The following is a 17642-nucleotide window of genomic DNA, read 5'->3' as shown; positions in this document are numbered from 1 at the left end:
CCCCTTTCCCACCGGAGATAAGCTTTCAACGCGCTAAACCCTGTAAAAACAAGCCACGAGTGTTTAAGCTGAGACCAGCCTACAAAGATGTCCCTGCATGCTACGCTGCATCAGACTACTGCTGCTCAGGGACGCGTGTCTCGTTTTGTCTTCATTGTGTGTGTGTGTGTGTGTGTGTGTGTGTGTGTGTGTGTGTGTGTTGATCTTGCAGCGATTATTTGGAGGGAAATACAACATACACAGTTCACTAATGATGGTGACAAGCCCAGGAGCTTGCAAGCAGATGTTATTCCTTAAGGTAGATTACTTTCAGCGGGCCGCAATCAGTTTTTTTGAATGTTCTATCAAGAGAACAATACAAGTTGTTGACCAGTGTGATGATAACACGTCTCTCAGGGGAACATACTGTATTCTGGCAAAACACCAGGAGTCAGTTCATGCAATTTTACAGCTGTAGCTACTGTTCAACACAGACACAGTATGAATGTAACAGTGCAGTCATGGCGATACGTGTCTAAATACTATGCCAGTGTTTTCGATGGTTCCCAATACGGCCACAACATAAAGTGACAGGATATGAAAACTGCACAAATTCAGTTTATTTATCAAGCAGCGATGTCTGTGGCTGTTAAGTAAAGCTGATGTGATGTGCCCAACATGTTTACACCCTGGTACAAAATTGTTTCCCCATTTATGGCTTTAATGAGTATAAATTTTTATAGGACTCATCCGTTCAAAGGCTTAAAGTCATGCTGATTTAAGAGCACAGGTGGGTGCTATTACAGGTGGCATGTTTGAGAAACCAGGCTTCATTCAGTCCACTTCACCTCCACGTCTTTGCCCATTTTTGGCGGTGGCAGAGGCAGGACTGCCAAGATAGTGGCAGCCAGAGCCACCAACTCTGAGTTTCCCTTGTAGATGACATCACACAGACAACATCCATATTTTATACTTTATAATATTTACATATGTTTTTCTCCTGAATTACTGAATTGACTAAAGTCTGATTTTTACCTCTCGTAACATAGAGGTGGTTGCACTGGAACAATGATCCCAAGTAGACATAGCTTTGAGGGTGACAGTCTCAAATGCTAGTGTTTTAGACAGTAGTGATATTGCGTGTTTATATTATCAACCAATATGTCTAACAGTAACATCAATTTCTTTTATTAATACCACCAATAGCTGATGACGTGGAGTGTTCAATATCGATATCAATATATATTCAATATAGTGTTCAGTGTCATCTTCTCAACCTCCCCCTACATAGTTCCTATATTTTCTATAATGCTATTTTCAAAGTCCTGGAGCTCTAGAATTAAGTTATTGGCAATGAAATTGGGTTTTAACATATTCATATCAACCAAAGCAGTGCTTGGATGCTGCACACGGGTCAGTGTTCCTCACTGTTCCACACCCTTCTCCTCTCCGTCTCCTGTCGGGGGAATAAGACAGGGATTTTATTTCACCAGATCAGCAGTAAGAACTTTAACTGTCACTCAAGTGAAAACCTGTTTTTGTTTTTTTTTTCTTTTTTATTATCTGTGAGTGAGGCAACGGAAGCAGTTTGGCATCCTTCTAGCAAACAAGCACCTTTTTATCCGAGGAGGAGAAGACAAACAGACACATAAAAAACAAACAGAGGTGCCACTGGTGCCACAGTGTGCAGGTTTCACTATTTACCTGTCCCCTCCTGCACCTATTTGAACAGGTGTCACTATGTGTGTGGGTGTATGTGTGTGAATAGGTGTGCACATTATATAAACTACACCTAATTCTTGTTAAGGTCGTATCCTGAGCCCAGAGTGACACTCACTGTAACTCAATAGGCGTGGGTGCAGGGTCTTCCTCTCCTACAGCCTGCCTGTCCTCCTCCTCTTTTTTCTCTTTCCACTCCCTCCTCCTTTGTCCCTGGCCTCCGTTTATCGCCTCATCCCCTGAAGGGGGTTAAGGGGGAATTTCCGAAAAGATAATCCTTCTGTTTTTCAAGGAAAGGCAGGAAGCGGCAAAAAAAAGAGAAGAGGAGGAAGAAGAAGAGAAGAAGATGGTCTGTTGATTCGGTTCAGAGCAAAGGATAATATTTACCTTCCGTCCAATGTCGGCTACGAGGGAACAACTTTACCATGTGGGGGGGAAATGATGGTAAAAGTAGAGAGGCTGCGGCCAGTTATTGGCTTCTGAATGCTGAAAGAAATAGTTTTATATAAAAGCAGTCAGAAGCCAGAACCAGACTGGAAAATCCTCTGAAACCAAATCTAGGGCCCTGGGGGGCACGGACACTCTTCCCTGAAACACAAACTCATAAAATTATTCTTGAATTACCAGCTCTTTAAAAGAAGAGTAACTTATCCAACCTATTACCCAGCAGAGGGACTTTTAAACCTACCCAGGACATTGTTTTATGTATATATATATATATATATATATATTTATATATATATATATATATATATAATATAATATATAATATATAATAATATATTAAAGATATATATATATCAGACTGTTTCCACTTGTATGAAACAGTCTGAGGCCTTTAGGGAACATTTCTGTTAAGTGAGGTCATTTTGGCTGACTCTCATATCAAGGAGTCACTTTTGGGTTCAGTTCCAGTTTTACAGGGACGATCCGAGCATGATCTTACAGTAGACTTCATAATTTTGTGGCGTTTTGTGGCGTATTTCTAAATTTGAATATCTTTCCTTCTTTTGAGTACTTATTAAAGGACTTCTCGTTTATGTTGGCTCAAATGTTGGGTAAATTCCAGAATCAATTTTATATATGATATATATATATCCGGTTCACTGAAAAAACATAGCCCCACAAGAAATTATTGGAAAAACGGCATGTAATCTGTAGATTACACAGAGGTACTGGGACATTGTTTCTTTGCTGTTCATTTAGTGTATTTCAAATGTCATTTTTCAATGCTGTGAGCACTGCAAACAAATTCCAGTCACCTCCATTCTGTTGGGATGAAGACTGATATCTCAAATCAACTATCTGCATGACAAGTTACCAGAGGTATGAGAGAAAAGGTTTTTACAATTTGAGTGAACTGACCTTTTAAATTGGCAAACACATTTCAAAATTGTACATTTCTATGCGCTCATTGTAAGTTTGTTTTATTACACATATATATTGACTTCCGCAGCCTTTAAACTCAAGGATAAACACAAACACACACAAAGTGTAAACCGTGAGCATGCGTTCGCCCCGGTGGCAACTCAAGATCCCCTGGTATAAGAGCTCCTTCCTCAATATCAACAGGAAGCTCCTCCTCCAGGAAGCTATTAACACGTTATGGGATCATGTTCACAACACACTAAAGACACACACACACTCACACAGCACCAGTGTGCGCACTGTAAAACAAGGCCTGCGTGCACTTAATGAGATGGAAGTGGAACTGAAGGTGGAAATTGGTTGTTAAATGCTTGCTTTTGACTCTCTCTCTCTCTCTCTGCTTTTGCACACAAAAGGCTTTGCGAGCAGAGTTTGTTTGTGTGTTGTTGTGTTTCCACTTGTATGGAAACAGTCTGAGGCCTTTAGGGGACATTTCTGCTAAGTGAGGTCATTTTGGCTGACTCTCATATCAAGGAGTCACTTTTGGGTTCAGTTCCAGTTTTACAGGGACGATCCGAGCATGATCTTACAGTAGACTTTATAATTTTGTGGCGTTTTGTGGCGTATTTCTAAATTTGAATACCTTTCCTTCTTTTGAGTACTTATTAAAGGACTTCTCGTTTATGTTGGCTCAAATGTTGGGTAAATTCCAGAATCAATTTTGTCATGTGGTCTTTAAACTTCCTCTCTGAATGACATAACTTGCAGAGTTCAATCTTTAAATAAAGACTGTAATAATACATCTTCGAATGGTTATTTTCCAGTATATGCAAAAACAAATATTGTGATTATTAGTGTACTGGAAGAATTTGAGGAAACATAAGAAGGAAAACGCAGTTTGGATAGAACATGAACATGGAAATAGGCGAATGTTGGTCTAAAGTTTTTCAGATTTTTCCTTTGAAATGATTTTTTCTTTTCTTGTGCTTCAACCATTTATGCATCTCATCTTTCTAACGTTGTATGAAGCCCCAGGACTTCCACTAGCCCTCTTTCACTATGCCGCATCACTTTTTGTAACTGGGAGGGAAGAAAAAAGATGCAGGAGGATGAAAAACCAGTAAAAGCCAGAGGGGAAGCGAAGGATGTGGTGAGGAGAGCAAACGGCAGCCAGTGGAGAGCTCCCCCTTTGTGTGGCTTTTTTACTGCTTCCTCCCGACCCGGCCGCATCGCTCACCACATCTCCGCCGCTAGAAAAACATAAACAGCTAAAGTCTCCATGCTGGGCGAGCGCAAGCCAAAACATTTCACAGTCACTGGTGGAGATGAGAGGCACTGTGACACGTATCACACGAACAAGCTTCACCACATGACAAGCAAGAGTTACACGGCTGTGTGGAAGCCCACTAATGACCAGCAAAATAAAAATGACGGAGGTTTCCACGCGTAAACAAATGTCACATATTAAGTCTAAATCTTTAGACAAGTTACAATGATGCCCTCCACATTTTATGAGGCACTAAGTCAAAATTAATTAGTAAAATGCTTTATTAGGTCAAAGTTGAAATACCAAGTACATTAAATCATCATGTTAATTATCACACATAATAATAATCACATATCATCCTGTAGTTCTCTATAAATACTAAGATATATACTTACTATTTTAGTTTTACATTATGACCATACTATCATTATTTACTGTAGTATCTCAAATGTTTGACTTAAGGCTCCCACACCGTGCTGGTTATGCCATTGTTTTAAATTAGGTGAAGCGAAATTTTTACCGAGTGCTGCTCTCAAAGTTGAAATTACTTCAGCACTGACTTCAGGTGCTGCTAATCTTTCAAGGTACAGCCAATGAGATAGCAGCTCTATGTGACTTAGCGTAGCCATGGCATATTTGATGCCATCAAAAGGGGGTTACACACCATGATTGACAGCTGAGCTCATACTTGAGAATGAGTGTTGGACAGGACCTCAATACTGCAAACTCTGGCTCCAAATGACGTCACCAGCCCAAGATGGATGCAGCCACATCTGGAATATTTTGGCTTGATTTTTGTCCACTGGGAGGAAATGGAGACACGTCGTCCGTCTTTATATTTGTCGATTTTGCAGACAACCTGTGAACATTAGTTCTTTTCAAAATAAAAGACAGAGTAGGAGAAGTTATCAGCCTTTGTTTGGACAGATACAAAAAACACTAATACCATTAGTGCAATATAGTATAACATTTATTCATATAAATTACATTTATATCATGTGAGGCAATATGTAGCACCATTTATTTTTAAAATGACATGGCAACATACAACGATGCACAGATGACAATGAAAAATGTTATTGCAGAAACAACCGACTGCTAAAACATGTGCTAATACACAAATGTACACATGTAAACACACACACGCACACTTAGAGGTCATACAGCAGACAAGCACCGTCTGTTTTCATAGCTGCAGCTGTCTCGATTGGATGCAACACCCATATCAACACACACAGACACACACACACAGACACACAGACACACACACACACACACACACACACACACACACACACACACTGGAATGTCCCAGCCAGACTGTGCTTGGCTGTACAGCTGGATATCCTTAAGAGGTGAAGAAAGACATGGAGAAAATATGTTGCTCATGCATACACACACACACATACACACACACAAACAAATGACCCTAGGCTAAATCCTGATTAACCCGCTGACCCCTGAGAGAGACCACCAAGGACGTTTCAAATCACACACATATGTACATAGGCACAAACACACACACTCATGTCCAGCAGTCTCGGTTTGTGTGTTTGTGCTGCAGTCTGATGGAGGGCGAGGATGTCCTCAAGTGGAATCGACAGGTGATCCATCCGTCTCCTCGCTCTCCATCCTCCGCCTCCCTCCTGATGATCGCACATCTTTGAGAAGCTGGGATTGGTTGAGGAGACACTCCTTCAGCTTGTCCTCAGTCAGGGTGAGACGCTCCTCCAGCACTGAAACGGTCTGTGTGTTTTGAGGAGGTGGTTGTGTACAATAATTATAAAGCAGTGATAGAGTAATTATAATACATCAGAAGAGCATGGATCAGTCTGAGTGCCTTGTTAGCATTATAAAAAAACAACATAAGAGCTGAAGAGAAACACATCACAGAGCAGCAATTTGTTCTTGATGAGGAAGCTTATTAGAATGACTCTGACAATAAAGTTCTTCCAAGCTGTTTTAAATTAAATATTTAGAATGTTTTACAGTTACATTTTTTTCATGAATTATCACTTTTGTAAAGATGGGAAGCACCAAATGTTTCTCATGGCCGACTACTCTGTCAGCAAATGAGTGTGACCTTACATTTTCTGGAGGTGATTTTCTGGAAAAATGCAGAGGAAACTCAAAACATGTGAACATACTTTTCTAATGTCTGAGGTTTTCATTTGCATGAATATTTTTATGCTGTCGAGAAGCATTATGCCACAATGGTCGCTCTGCAATGCTACTCTGTAAACAAGATACCCTACACTGCAGACTTGTATACTCATGATTTGTTTTCCTCCTGTCAGGCTTGTTGTGTATGCATATTTAAAGAAAGATAAAGAGTAATAAAATATCGTTAAAAATAATTGTTGGTGAAATAAAACATTGAATTAAAAATTCATTGAACACATAGTCACAAACACTGCTTCAGCAAGTTGAATCATTAGCCTATTTTGTCTATCTCTGTTCCAGTAACACCTGTTCAAACAGGTACAAACAGGGACAGGTAAACTATAAAACCAACCTCTGCTGGCTTCTGTGTTTGTTTTTTATGTCTTTATTTGACTTAGGCTCAGATGCTGGAAGTTAGAGAGAGTGGGATTAATAACCTGCTTTGACCGGCTTTCTCTTTTAGAAAAATATATCAGGTTGCAATCTAGATCTTGCATCAAGGACATTTGGCTTGGTAAATGTGACCCGACACTGGAATAAAACCCTTCAGATTGAGAATTATTAACTTTTACCAGTAACCTATTGGCCCTCCTCCCATGCTTTCATATTTTTCTGCCAGTATTTTCAGTTGACAATTTGCAACTGACCTGCGTGAGAATATCCAACTGTTGAACAATGTGCCGCAGGGTAGAGCCCAGACATGATGGATGACTAGAGAGAACTTCCAGTGGGTGCGTCTGCCCTCTCTCCTCTTCCTCTCTCCTTCCTCTTCCTCTCCTGTTGCCCCCAGTCTGGCTCCCGGCAGTCGCACCTTCCCTACCGCCACTTTTGTCTCGCATCCATCCTTCCGCTCTTGAACTGCCCACGTGACGCTGAGGCAAACCGTTGGAATGGTGACTGTTGTCGGCGGCCTGCATGGGCGCCAAGTGTGACTGAGCGTTTAAGAGCTGGGGATGAAAAATGAGAGAGAGAGAAAGACTTCACCTCATTGATTTTCAGAGCATTGTGCTTTATATTTGTGGGTGTTTTCTTTGACACAAGTGCCGTACTCAGGTCTGCAATGAGTTTTTCCCCTCATCAAATGCATTGTATTCCAGAAGAAACCCACTCTAAATCAAATCACCATTGTGACACTCTGACATGTAATTGAGGACATGCCACTGAAAACAATGGGCTATCAAAAATAATAACCCATTAAAGGCGCCTCTAAGTGTCCAGTCTGTTTCAACACCCTGCTGGAAACGTACAGGAAGCAAACAGTGAGAGAGGACTAGAAAAAGGTAAAATCTCTGTGAATGTAACTGCAGTCGAGACATGTGAAACAGCTTAAATGTTTTGAATGTTTGGTTCTTTGTAGCTTTTGAATTGTGTTAAACAACGGAAGGTTAAAGGATTGATGTGGGAACAGATGCTGGAGCACTGAGAAGAAGATGAAGTGACTCCTACAGTGCCTTTCAGTTAAAGTATTGTGAGTACTGAAAGGAGTTGACTCACTTAAAGGGTAAATGCTGAAAACAGTTTACGTGTCTGAAAGGAGTGATGTCGAACTAAGTAAAGTGTAAACACTATATAATTGACAGTTGAGGTCTAAGTCCTCAAAACTGAATGTCAAATTAAAACCTTAGTTTAAGTGGAGTTGAAATTTGAATTGAAGTGGAAGTACTAGACAGAGTTGAGACATCAGTTGAAGTGTGAACATTAAATGGTTTTAAAGTTTCAGTTGTTAATAATACTAATAAGAGCCTGAAATATTGAGCCTTTTACATTGGCCTGTTTTAAATGTAGAGAAATCAAAGTGTGAGGGAGAGAGGGATAAAAGCATAGGAGAATCAATTAGCCTGGCTAACATGAAATAGTGATACATAATGCTATGCAGAGTTAGCCAACATCCTTCCTGTCTCATTGTTTTGTCAGTGGAGTAGGCCTTGAGCCTGTTTGAACTTGGCAGACTGAAGGAGGTAGATGACTCACACTTCTGGATTACTGACTGAACGACACTGTGACCGACGGACTAACTAAAGACAAGTTCACAAGATTAACCGCACTCTGAGGCAGGGAGTGATAACCACAGAGCAAAACAGAGAACGTGTACTTCATTTTTATTCATTCCTTTATGTTTATTGAGCGTTCATGGATAAAAGAAGAAGAACGGCAAGGGAGACTGAATAAAGAGAGAGAACATAATGTTCAGTTTTACCAGGGACACATTTTTCACCATGGCTCATCTGGGCAGAGACAACTGAGCACGACTTCACAGTTAAATAGTTTCACACATGCACAACAGTAGCTTTACAACACTGACACAGTTTTCTACTAGTAGCTGCTGCAAACCTCTTTTAAAGTGTTGTTTCTCAAGGACTTTCTAGTCAAGACTTCTGTGCCAGCTTTGACTGACTTGACAAAGCGTTTTCAACTAATGTGACAAGCAAATCAAGTGAAAACAACCAGATCAGGTTTCATTTAATAATGAACTTATTGACAAATAAGTTATAGGGCTAGAAGAGGCACTCAATGTGTTCTTCCCAGAGCCATGTGAGCACTTAAGCTAACCCACTAGCATTGTTATTGTGAACATAGACTGCAAATCTGTGTTTGACGAATGATTTAATTGCTTGTTAAAGTGGTAAAATGATAGAAAATAGTTAAAATGACCCTATCACAGTTTCCCAGGGCCAATAGAGTTGCTTGTTTTGTTCCAGTGTTTGGTTTGTCCGCTATGGGCTACTGTAGAAACATGGCGGTTCAACATGGCCGACACCGTGGAAGGGGACCCCTCCCCCCTAGCTGTTGATATAAAAGAATCACTCTTAGAAAACAAAAACATAATGATTCTCATTTTCAGGTGATTATACAATAATAAAAATTATATATATTTAATTTTTGCCCACAAAGTAGAGATTTAAAAGAGAGAAAAGCAATAAACTGTCACGTTTGAGAAAGTGGTCATAGTAAATGTTTGACATTTGTGGTTGATAAATGACTTGACTGATCAAAACTATCTTATCTATCTGCATCACACCCTCACAAACAGCACAAACCATGACCCGGCCATGACAGCTGTACTCAGATGACAGTCTAGACTCATAAACAGCAAGTGGAGAAAAGTTGGGCTTTCGCCCAAAAATAATAGTATGGTCTTATGTGAAAGGTGGAAGGGGGCAGGTGGTGTATGGAGTGCACAAGGAGGAACAGATGGGGGGGGGGGGGATAAATGAGGGATGTGTCAGAAGGATGGAGGAGGGTGAAGAGGGTGTCACACATTCCTGGACTAATGCATGTAGCAATCGATTCCGGCTTACTTCCTGCGCACTGTCTTCACTTCAAAGAGAGCGTGGAGGGATGCAGGAGAGGAAGGAGGGACGGAGGGAGGTGAGAAGGGGTGTATGACTGTGTGTGTGTGTGTTAGGAAAGGAGGAGGGAGGGTTTCTCCTGAGTAGAGGTGAACAAAGCCGTCAGTGTGTGGATGGCGCGACTCTCTCGCTATCGATGCTCATTTCTCTTTATTTTCTTCTCTCTTTATCCACCCCCTCCATCTCCTCCTTGGCCACATCTGGCCAACATCTGCTCAGCTCATTTACGCTCAGCAGATGCAGACCTCCATCCTTCTGTAGCCCCCCCCCTGCCAGGAAGTTTGGGTGCAATCAAACATTTAACAGGCAGGGTACCCCGGCTGGCCCGAGTGTCAAATCAATGCGTACACACACACACACACACACACACACACACACACACACACACACACACACACACACACACAGACAAGTATAAACACATAAAAGCACACACACTGTAAATTATATGAGAGAGCTGGGCAAATAAACAGTATTCAGAGGACGCATGACATGATTACACTGAAATATTAAAAAGGTACAATATGTGTGATTGAATTCCAAACTCGAATTCCAAACAGTGGAGCGAGTCGCCCCCCTTCCCCTAACGACGCTCATGCAGGGTGCCAGGTTGACACTCCTGAACCTTCACTAGCGCACGTTTAGTTTGTTTTGGAATGAGAGAGACAGAGCAATGGTGGAGATACATACGTGGTAAATCAGAGTGAGATTGTTTCAGAGAGGTTACGTCCAGCACACAAACACAGAGAAAGGGCTGGCTCAGTTCGTGGCAGCAGCAAGTAGTGGCTCTTCCCCACTGACCTGCTGAGGCAGCTGCCGGTGTCTGAGGCAGCAAGGCGCACCAGGCAGGTTTCTCTCGTCTGTGTGCACCGTTACAGACACACATAAACTCAGATCTGACTACATATATTCCCTGTCATAGCAACAAGCTGCTGTTAGGCTTTCTTAATTAATCTCTCAACCGCTGCCACTGTGTGGGGCAGCTAAACTAAACACATCGTCAGCACCTTCTACAAACCACTGCACCCTCAAACTCCCATCTCCCTAAATTTTCAAATAAGAACAACAGAATAAGAACTGGTAGCATATTCATTTTATGATTTTATACAGTAAATATCTTACATATTGTACCTTTTAAGAATTAAGCAACAAATATATGAAATATAATTATAATATCTAACAAATAAACACAAAGTGCTCATTGGTATGGAACACAGAAGAACATGCAAAATCACAAGAACTACTTTACGTAATCAAATACAGCTAAAGCACCTTTATAATCAGCAAGTTTACTAAAGCTCTGTAAGGACACTGTGCCAGTGATGCAAAAAGAAGTGTAATAGGAGATTAATTATAATACTTTCAAGGTACATAGAGCATAAAGTATGATATATAAAACAAGATCTTCATAACTATGAGGGTCATTTCTGAGATAAAATCATCTCTGCTAAGCTCTGTGGAATGTCAGGGGTCATGGCTCACTGTAACCACGGTCAGTAGTGGCGGGAGAGTGTGGTGGTGGCACGCTGCCAGCTAGGATTTTTTTGTGCGATGGGAGATGAGTGGGTGGTCAGGCTAGAGTGGCAGAGCAGAAACTAGCCGCTGTGATAATAAGAGGGTCAGTAGGAGTGACGTGACAGTGCCTGAGTGATGATGGGGAGGCAACAATGTCTACGTTGTCTCTATGTAGCACTGAAACGAAGGACTGTTGTATAATCTGTGGGATACAGAGGCTCTGTGCAGAATGTTTGGTCAAATGTCAGGTCAGAGGATTCAAAATAACGAGTATGCTTTAAGGCTGTTGGAACGGGTTTCGGAAGTCAAATATAAATCAAATAGTGAGAAAAACAATACTTACCAAATACTGAAATAACTACTTAAATGTGTATTTTTATTATTATTTTTAATTAATGTTAACTGCTACCTGTGCATGTCTCAATTTGCGTCTATTATGGCAAAATTGAGTGCACTGTGAGTACCCAGATGGTGCACAGTCAAAAAGCTGAGTGTGAAACGGCACCTCTCGCTCTCAGTGGTCACCATTTTGGCTATGTAGCGGAAGGGGAAGGACGACTGGCATTGTGAAAATGCTGAGGTGTTGAATACCGTAATATATACAAGTTGTACATATGTTTTATATTTATATGTTGGTGATCAAATGCTGGCGCTAATGCTCTTTACGATTGCAATTCAGCTAAGAAGAAAAAGTGGTAAAACATTGCCATGGTCATTTCTGATTCTAATAATCAGTTGTAAAGTGAGAGATGCTGATGGTTGACTATTCATTGCTCATATTGTTGCTAACTTCATGTGACTGCAGCAGATTTACCCAACATGGCAATGTCAACGGGAGAGCAGCCTATGTTAAGATGTTAAGAGTCGCTGTGATGTTTATGATCAAAAGGATTCTCAAGAGGAAACGGATCAAAAATAACCTCCCCTCCGTTTCTGAATCAAATCACAGATGTCTGATCAAAAACACGATTACCATGAGTACGAGAATTAGCTGTGCTCTCTCTTTTGGCAGGAAACCTCAGATACTGTGACCCTTACATAAAAAAGCTGTTTGATCTCAATTGAAGGGCTTCTCTGATGTTGTGCCTCTACTCAATACCCACCCCAACCCATCCATCCCACTCCTGCTCTACCTGAATACTCATCTTCAAAAAAACAGTCTCATGTTTATAACATAGCGTTGAAAATCCTCCTCATGAAGCGAACAACTGCTAATAACTTAAACTACATTTCACTGTTTCACCAATAATTATTTTGTCAGATGTCAATCTCATTTCAAAATGACTGAAAGTGGTGTACATCTTATTCTGGATTCTGAACTCTTATTGTTTATCAGAAATGTCACGAACCCCAGCATGACAACACAACATTTTATCAGTGGATGTGACAGTCAAAAACGCTCTATAATTCTTAACACACCTCACTTTTGAGTAAATGGTGAATATCTAAATTGAAAATACGAATGAGCGGGGGGGAGCACACCTCATACGGTGGTCTGTCAGGTTGGTCACAGCACCCTGGTCACTGGAGAGGACACAGATGGGCTCGCGAGCATCAGGCTGTTTAGTATTCACACTGAGCTGCCTGGCCTCATGATGACAAACACTGGCTGTGTTTACATGCTGACATGCATAATGCCACAAATATTAGAAGCACTACTTAACCTGAGAGCGTGACTGCAAAGTTTTCTATAAAGTGACATTTCTGAAGTAGTCTATGTAACATGGGGTTAATGGATGCATTCAAATGGAAATGATGAATGAAATAAGCTTTTGCAGCAACAATGGCTGTTCAAGGTTGAGACTGGGCGAAGATGACATACAGGTAAAAAGTCTAGGCAGATACGTGCTGGAACAAGTGATAACTAACTGTAACCACGACAGAAACTCTCTGCAATGTCCTGATATTAAAGATGGTGATAATAGTTAGAGGAAAGACTTAGTCACTATCCACAGAGTCATGAGAATTATTTCATTTTTTCAAAATGCTTTTGGTAAATCAGCAAAGTAAAAAATGTAAAAAGTTAAAAGGGTATGTTAATTGGACATCATTAGCATAAATTCTTGGTTTAGAGCTGCACTTATCTACCAGTATAAGCAGTTTAACAATGACTCTCAAATCACTCATTTACATAAGTAAGGGATCTGAATGTTTTCCGAGGACACTGTGCATATCTTGCCAATATTTTGGCTTTTATATCTGCTTTTTTTGGGCATGTGTGTGAAATAAATACCGTATACATACAGTATTCTGTGTCCGGTTGCATAAAATCACTTAGGTTAAATTTGCCCCTTAAAGTTTCATCTAAGGATGCAATACAACAAAAGTTGCATGAATCACCAGGAGGATTTCCTGAGGATGTTTTAAGGGAAAACCCTTTGATCCCCAAGTGTTTGCCCTTAGCTACTTAAGTGTTTCCTTATGTTTTACTAGAAGGTCCTTAGTAACCATTTTCTTCTTCGACCAGTAAGTCATTTATGCTGATTAAAGAAGAGGAAGTCACACAAAGACAAAGTTTTCGGGACCAACTAGATGTAATCAGCAAAGATTTGAATCTAGCTAGCTAACAATATCTCATATATTCATATTAGCTACTGTATATAATTTGATTGAAAGTCACCAGACTTTTGTTAATTGTTTCTGCTGTCACTGTCATATTTCCATGTCATTGATCTTGCCACGCCTCCTTCTTGTGTGTATTTGTTATGGGAGGCTTAAATTGACTTTTTGGATTATGCACTTTCACTCCTCTTCTTTCATCTTCTGTAAAGTTTGGCTTTCTTTTCCTGTTTGTATTCTCTTTGCTGTCCATTTTGGAGAAGCTGGCTGGCACTGACAGTGATGCTGTCAAGTAACACTGAAGAATGATGATGTGAGTGAACTGTAACCATGGTAACTGAAGTGCACATGTGCTGCATTATGACAGTAACTACCATGAAAGTCTTTGTCTAAACACTTCAAATATTTTGAACAATTGAAACTTGAGGTAGGTTATGCAACCGGAAGTATACATATGTTGCATGATGATTATGTTTACTGCCTCACTGTAATATTATCTCATTCTTAGAATTCAGTAATCACAAATGTAAATACACAAAGAAAAAAACATACACACATCCACTTTAATCTCCTCACAGTCCAATTAGTAATATTTGTGAGCAGAGTAGTGCGAGTGCTTCAAACAACCAGCCAATCAAACAGGTCTGCAGGTGGTTCACACAGTGCACACAGGAAACAGACTATTAGGAACTGTCAGGCTCCATCTGTTAAGAGAGTGGTTAATCCGGTATGCCATGGTGACACTGTAGCATGGTTTTATCTGGACGGCTGTGAAATGTTGAAGGAGGAATGAGAATGAGCTGAAATAATAATAATAATAATAATAATAAAAAAAGATCTACCCCATTTATGTGACTCCTCATTCTAAAAGATGTTTGTGAGTAAGTACCATGTGTGACCATTTTTATTAAAATACAGATGTTGATTCAGTTTGATTGATTGCACATTCATCAGATTCTGTAATGTCTAAACTAACTATGATGGAGCAATCATATGGAAATAAATAATAAAAACATAAACAAAAGTTTTTGTTGATGTTTCAAAGACCTTCCTTTAGAAAATGGTCAAATTAGGACAAACAGGACATTTACTTTTATTTATGTAACCCATCAAGTAACCTCACGATTCCTTTCCTGCATTATATGGTTAGTGTGGTATTGAAATTAGTCTTGTGATAAAAGGGGAACGTTTCCTGGTCACAGGATGCCATGTAATGTCGTTAATAAAGCAGGCTCCATAGAGGGAGGAAATCCTTGTTAGAGAATCAAAGGAGGAATTATCTGCCTCTGCCTCTCTGCCCTGGTTTCACTTTTCTATTTTTGCAGACCAACACACCCACTTATGCATGGAAGCAAATAGTTGCCCTCTGGACAGCAACACCAACATTACTGGTACACACACAAACAATTATTCACTCAATACCACTACCACCATAGACCCAAATACAATTCACAGCTGGAGTCACTCTGCAGAATCCTTCCCTTGATTACTAACAGGAGTCAGGGCCCTGCTCATCTCGTGACACTCAGTCACGTAGAGGTGGCCCCCTTGGACTCAGAGAGACTCTAATCCCGAAACCCCACTGGACACGTATTTGTCACATTGTGGCTGCGATGCTGTTTTAGTCCGTCCTCCACACGACATGGAACCCCACCGGGAGAGTTTCGGAAGCGGAGCGTTTAGCCAGCTAGACTTTGTTTTCTTGCTCAGATTTGGTCATTTTACTTGTCTATGTGCTTCTAAATATGCTTCTGCATGTGTAAATATGCTAATTAATTAATAATTAATTTGTTTAACTTCTGTCTGTTTTTACAGCCAGTGGTTTGCACAGGGTGTTTTATTTTGAAAATCCACCGGATTCTCTGTGCTGTTTCCATGTCTGGCTTCCGGCTAGCTTAAACTGCTCTGTGTAGATTGATGCGGGCTGGTTGCGGCGTCTGTCAAAAATAGAACAGCCACGTATTCACTGTGGAGCTGAGTGGTTTGCCAATCTGCATTGCATGTGTCGCCATGTCACATACAGCTTTGTCTAGTTGGGCATCATAGCTCTTCCCATAGGAAAACAATGGCACAGCCTGCGCAAATTGGTTTCACTGGTATCACTGATATGTAAAAAAAACATAGGCTGGTGTTAATGGTCATAAATGGCAGGGGCTGAACTGGTGTGGGCATTGTTTCAGTGAGACAATAATAATACTAAGACTAATACTTTGATGAGTTTAAAAGCATGTCAGACACCAAACTCAATTCTGTAACTCGATCATGTCAGCAATCATTTTATCCTCCACTACATCCACAGATGACCCCGTACTTTTTTTTTGTTTTGCCAAAGCGTTGGCTCTGTGTTGGCAAAAGCAATTCCAGAGCAGGTACTGTGTCTAAAAGTGAGCCCAGCTTTTTCTAGTAGGTATCCCTCCACCTACCATACTCCCTCAGCATTGCACGTATTGTAAGCAGCCAGTTTGCCAAGGCCCCAGCCTTGAGGGTGGTGGGGCCCACATTGCTGCAAGAGAACACAGGAAATAAGATATATCAACAGAACAATGTTCTGTTGCGTCTCTTTATAACATCAATTCGATCCAATTCATGCCTTTTAGTATTCATTACATGTTCATGCAATACGTGTTTTAAACACTAAAAACTGCATTACAGATGTGGAACAAATACTAAATCCCTACAGGCAATGACAAAGCATGAAATTACAGAAATTACAAGAAAATGGTGGGTTGTGGTCAGGTCGTGGTTGTAGTTCCAGAGGCAGCAGCAGCAGCAGCAGAGTTTTAGGTCAATGTTCAGACCATCGTTAGCTCTGTGTGAAAAACACAGTACCTTCATTCATTAGAATGGGTTACACCGTTGATGCATACTTCCCTTGTTGCATCAACGGTGTAACCCATTCTAATGAAGGAAGGTAAATAAAAAAGACACGCAGAGTTGTCTGGCAAAAAAGTTGAACCTCGCTCAACATTGCCATTAGAGTTGGAAAATCCTGTCTCACCGTTATAAACTACTGTGTGGTGTTTTGGCATCTGATAGACTTCAAACTTGTGGATTTAATACTCAAACTGGATTGTAATTCTTTCCCTCATCAGTACTTGAAACAATATTCCCAACCTTAGGGCTGTGTGAAATGACCAAAATGTTGTTTATTAGTATTATTGTTGTGTCTTTGGTGTACCTCTGTACCGTTTTGTTGGCTACATATTATATTTAAGTTGATTCCAGCTGTGTGCTGTACTACTGACTAAGTCAAATTTCTCCTTGAGGACAGTAATGACCACTTGGAATGGTCTCGCTCTTATTACATTTTACACTTACAATAGTCTTGTTGATGTAAGTTGAAACGGCAGTTGTTATCTCGTTCCATCTTTGCCATTTTATGTGCAGCAGCGTCTGAGTCTAGGGTTTGTTTTGAGCACTCAAACACAGTTTTGTGGCTCTCATTCGTATGTATTGTTTGACGTTTGACATTCTTGCAGAGGTGGTGAAAGAGGTTAGTGATGTTTGCGTCTATTGTGGGGACCAGTTCGCGTGTCACATTTTTCAATACCTAAACTACATCCATGTGACAAAAAGTAAGTTCCTCATTTTGTCTTGGCTGGTTGTGATTACCCCATTCTGTTTCACATTCATTTTCTTCCACTTTGTTTGTGTATGCAAATTTTACAACCCTACACAACCCGTTGCATTTATCTAATGTGGGACTGTTTTTGGTCTTTAAT

The 17642-nt window shown here is 40.5% G+C and overlaps 1 protein-coding gene across 3 annotated transcripts in view; it reads right to left on the bottom strand.

Annotated features, from left to right (window-relative positions):
- Positions 1-1858: 1858 nt before the first annotated feature.
- poc1b (POC1 centriolar protein B) overlaps positions 1859-17642 on the bottom strand; it is a 53965-nt gene continuing 38181 nt past the window's right edge. The window contains exons 11-13 of one of the 3 annotated variants that reach the window (XR_003463026.1): positions 7144-7443; positions 4998-5207; positions 1859-1978 (exon numbers count right to left, since the gene is read on the bottom strand). Coding sequence is in view for 2 of the 3 variants with exons in the window: in XM_010745612.3 (XP_010743914.1) it covers positions 5921-6079; positions 7144-7443 (459 nt within the window). In the remaining variant the exon portion in view is untranslated. Of the gene's footprint in view, positions 1979-4816; positions 5208-5285; positions 6080-7143; positions 7444-17642 lie in introns of those variants that run through there. The other 2 variants (XM_027283265.1, XM_010745612.3) reach the window with 2 other exon arrangements.

This window comes from Larimichthys crocea, chromosome X (assembly GCF_000972845.2).
Source record: "Larimichthys crocea isolate SSNF chromosome X, L_crocea_2.0, whole genome shotgun sequence".
NCBI lineage: Eukaryota > Metazoa > Chordata > Actinopteri > Sciaenidae > Larimichthys > Larimichthys crocea.
This window is presented reverse-complemented; position numbering and strand designations above follow the sequence as displayed.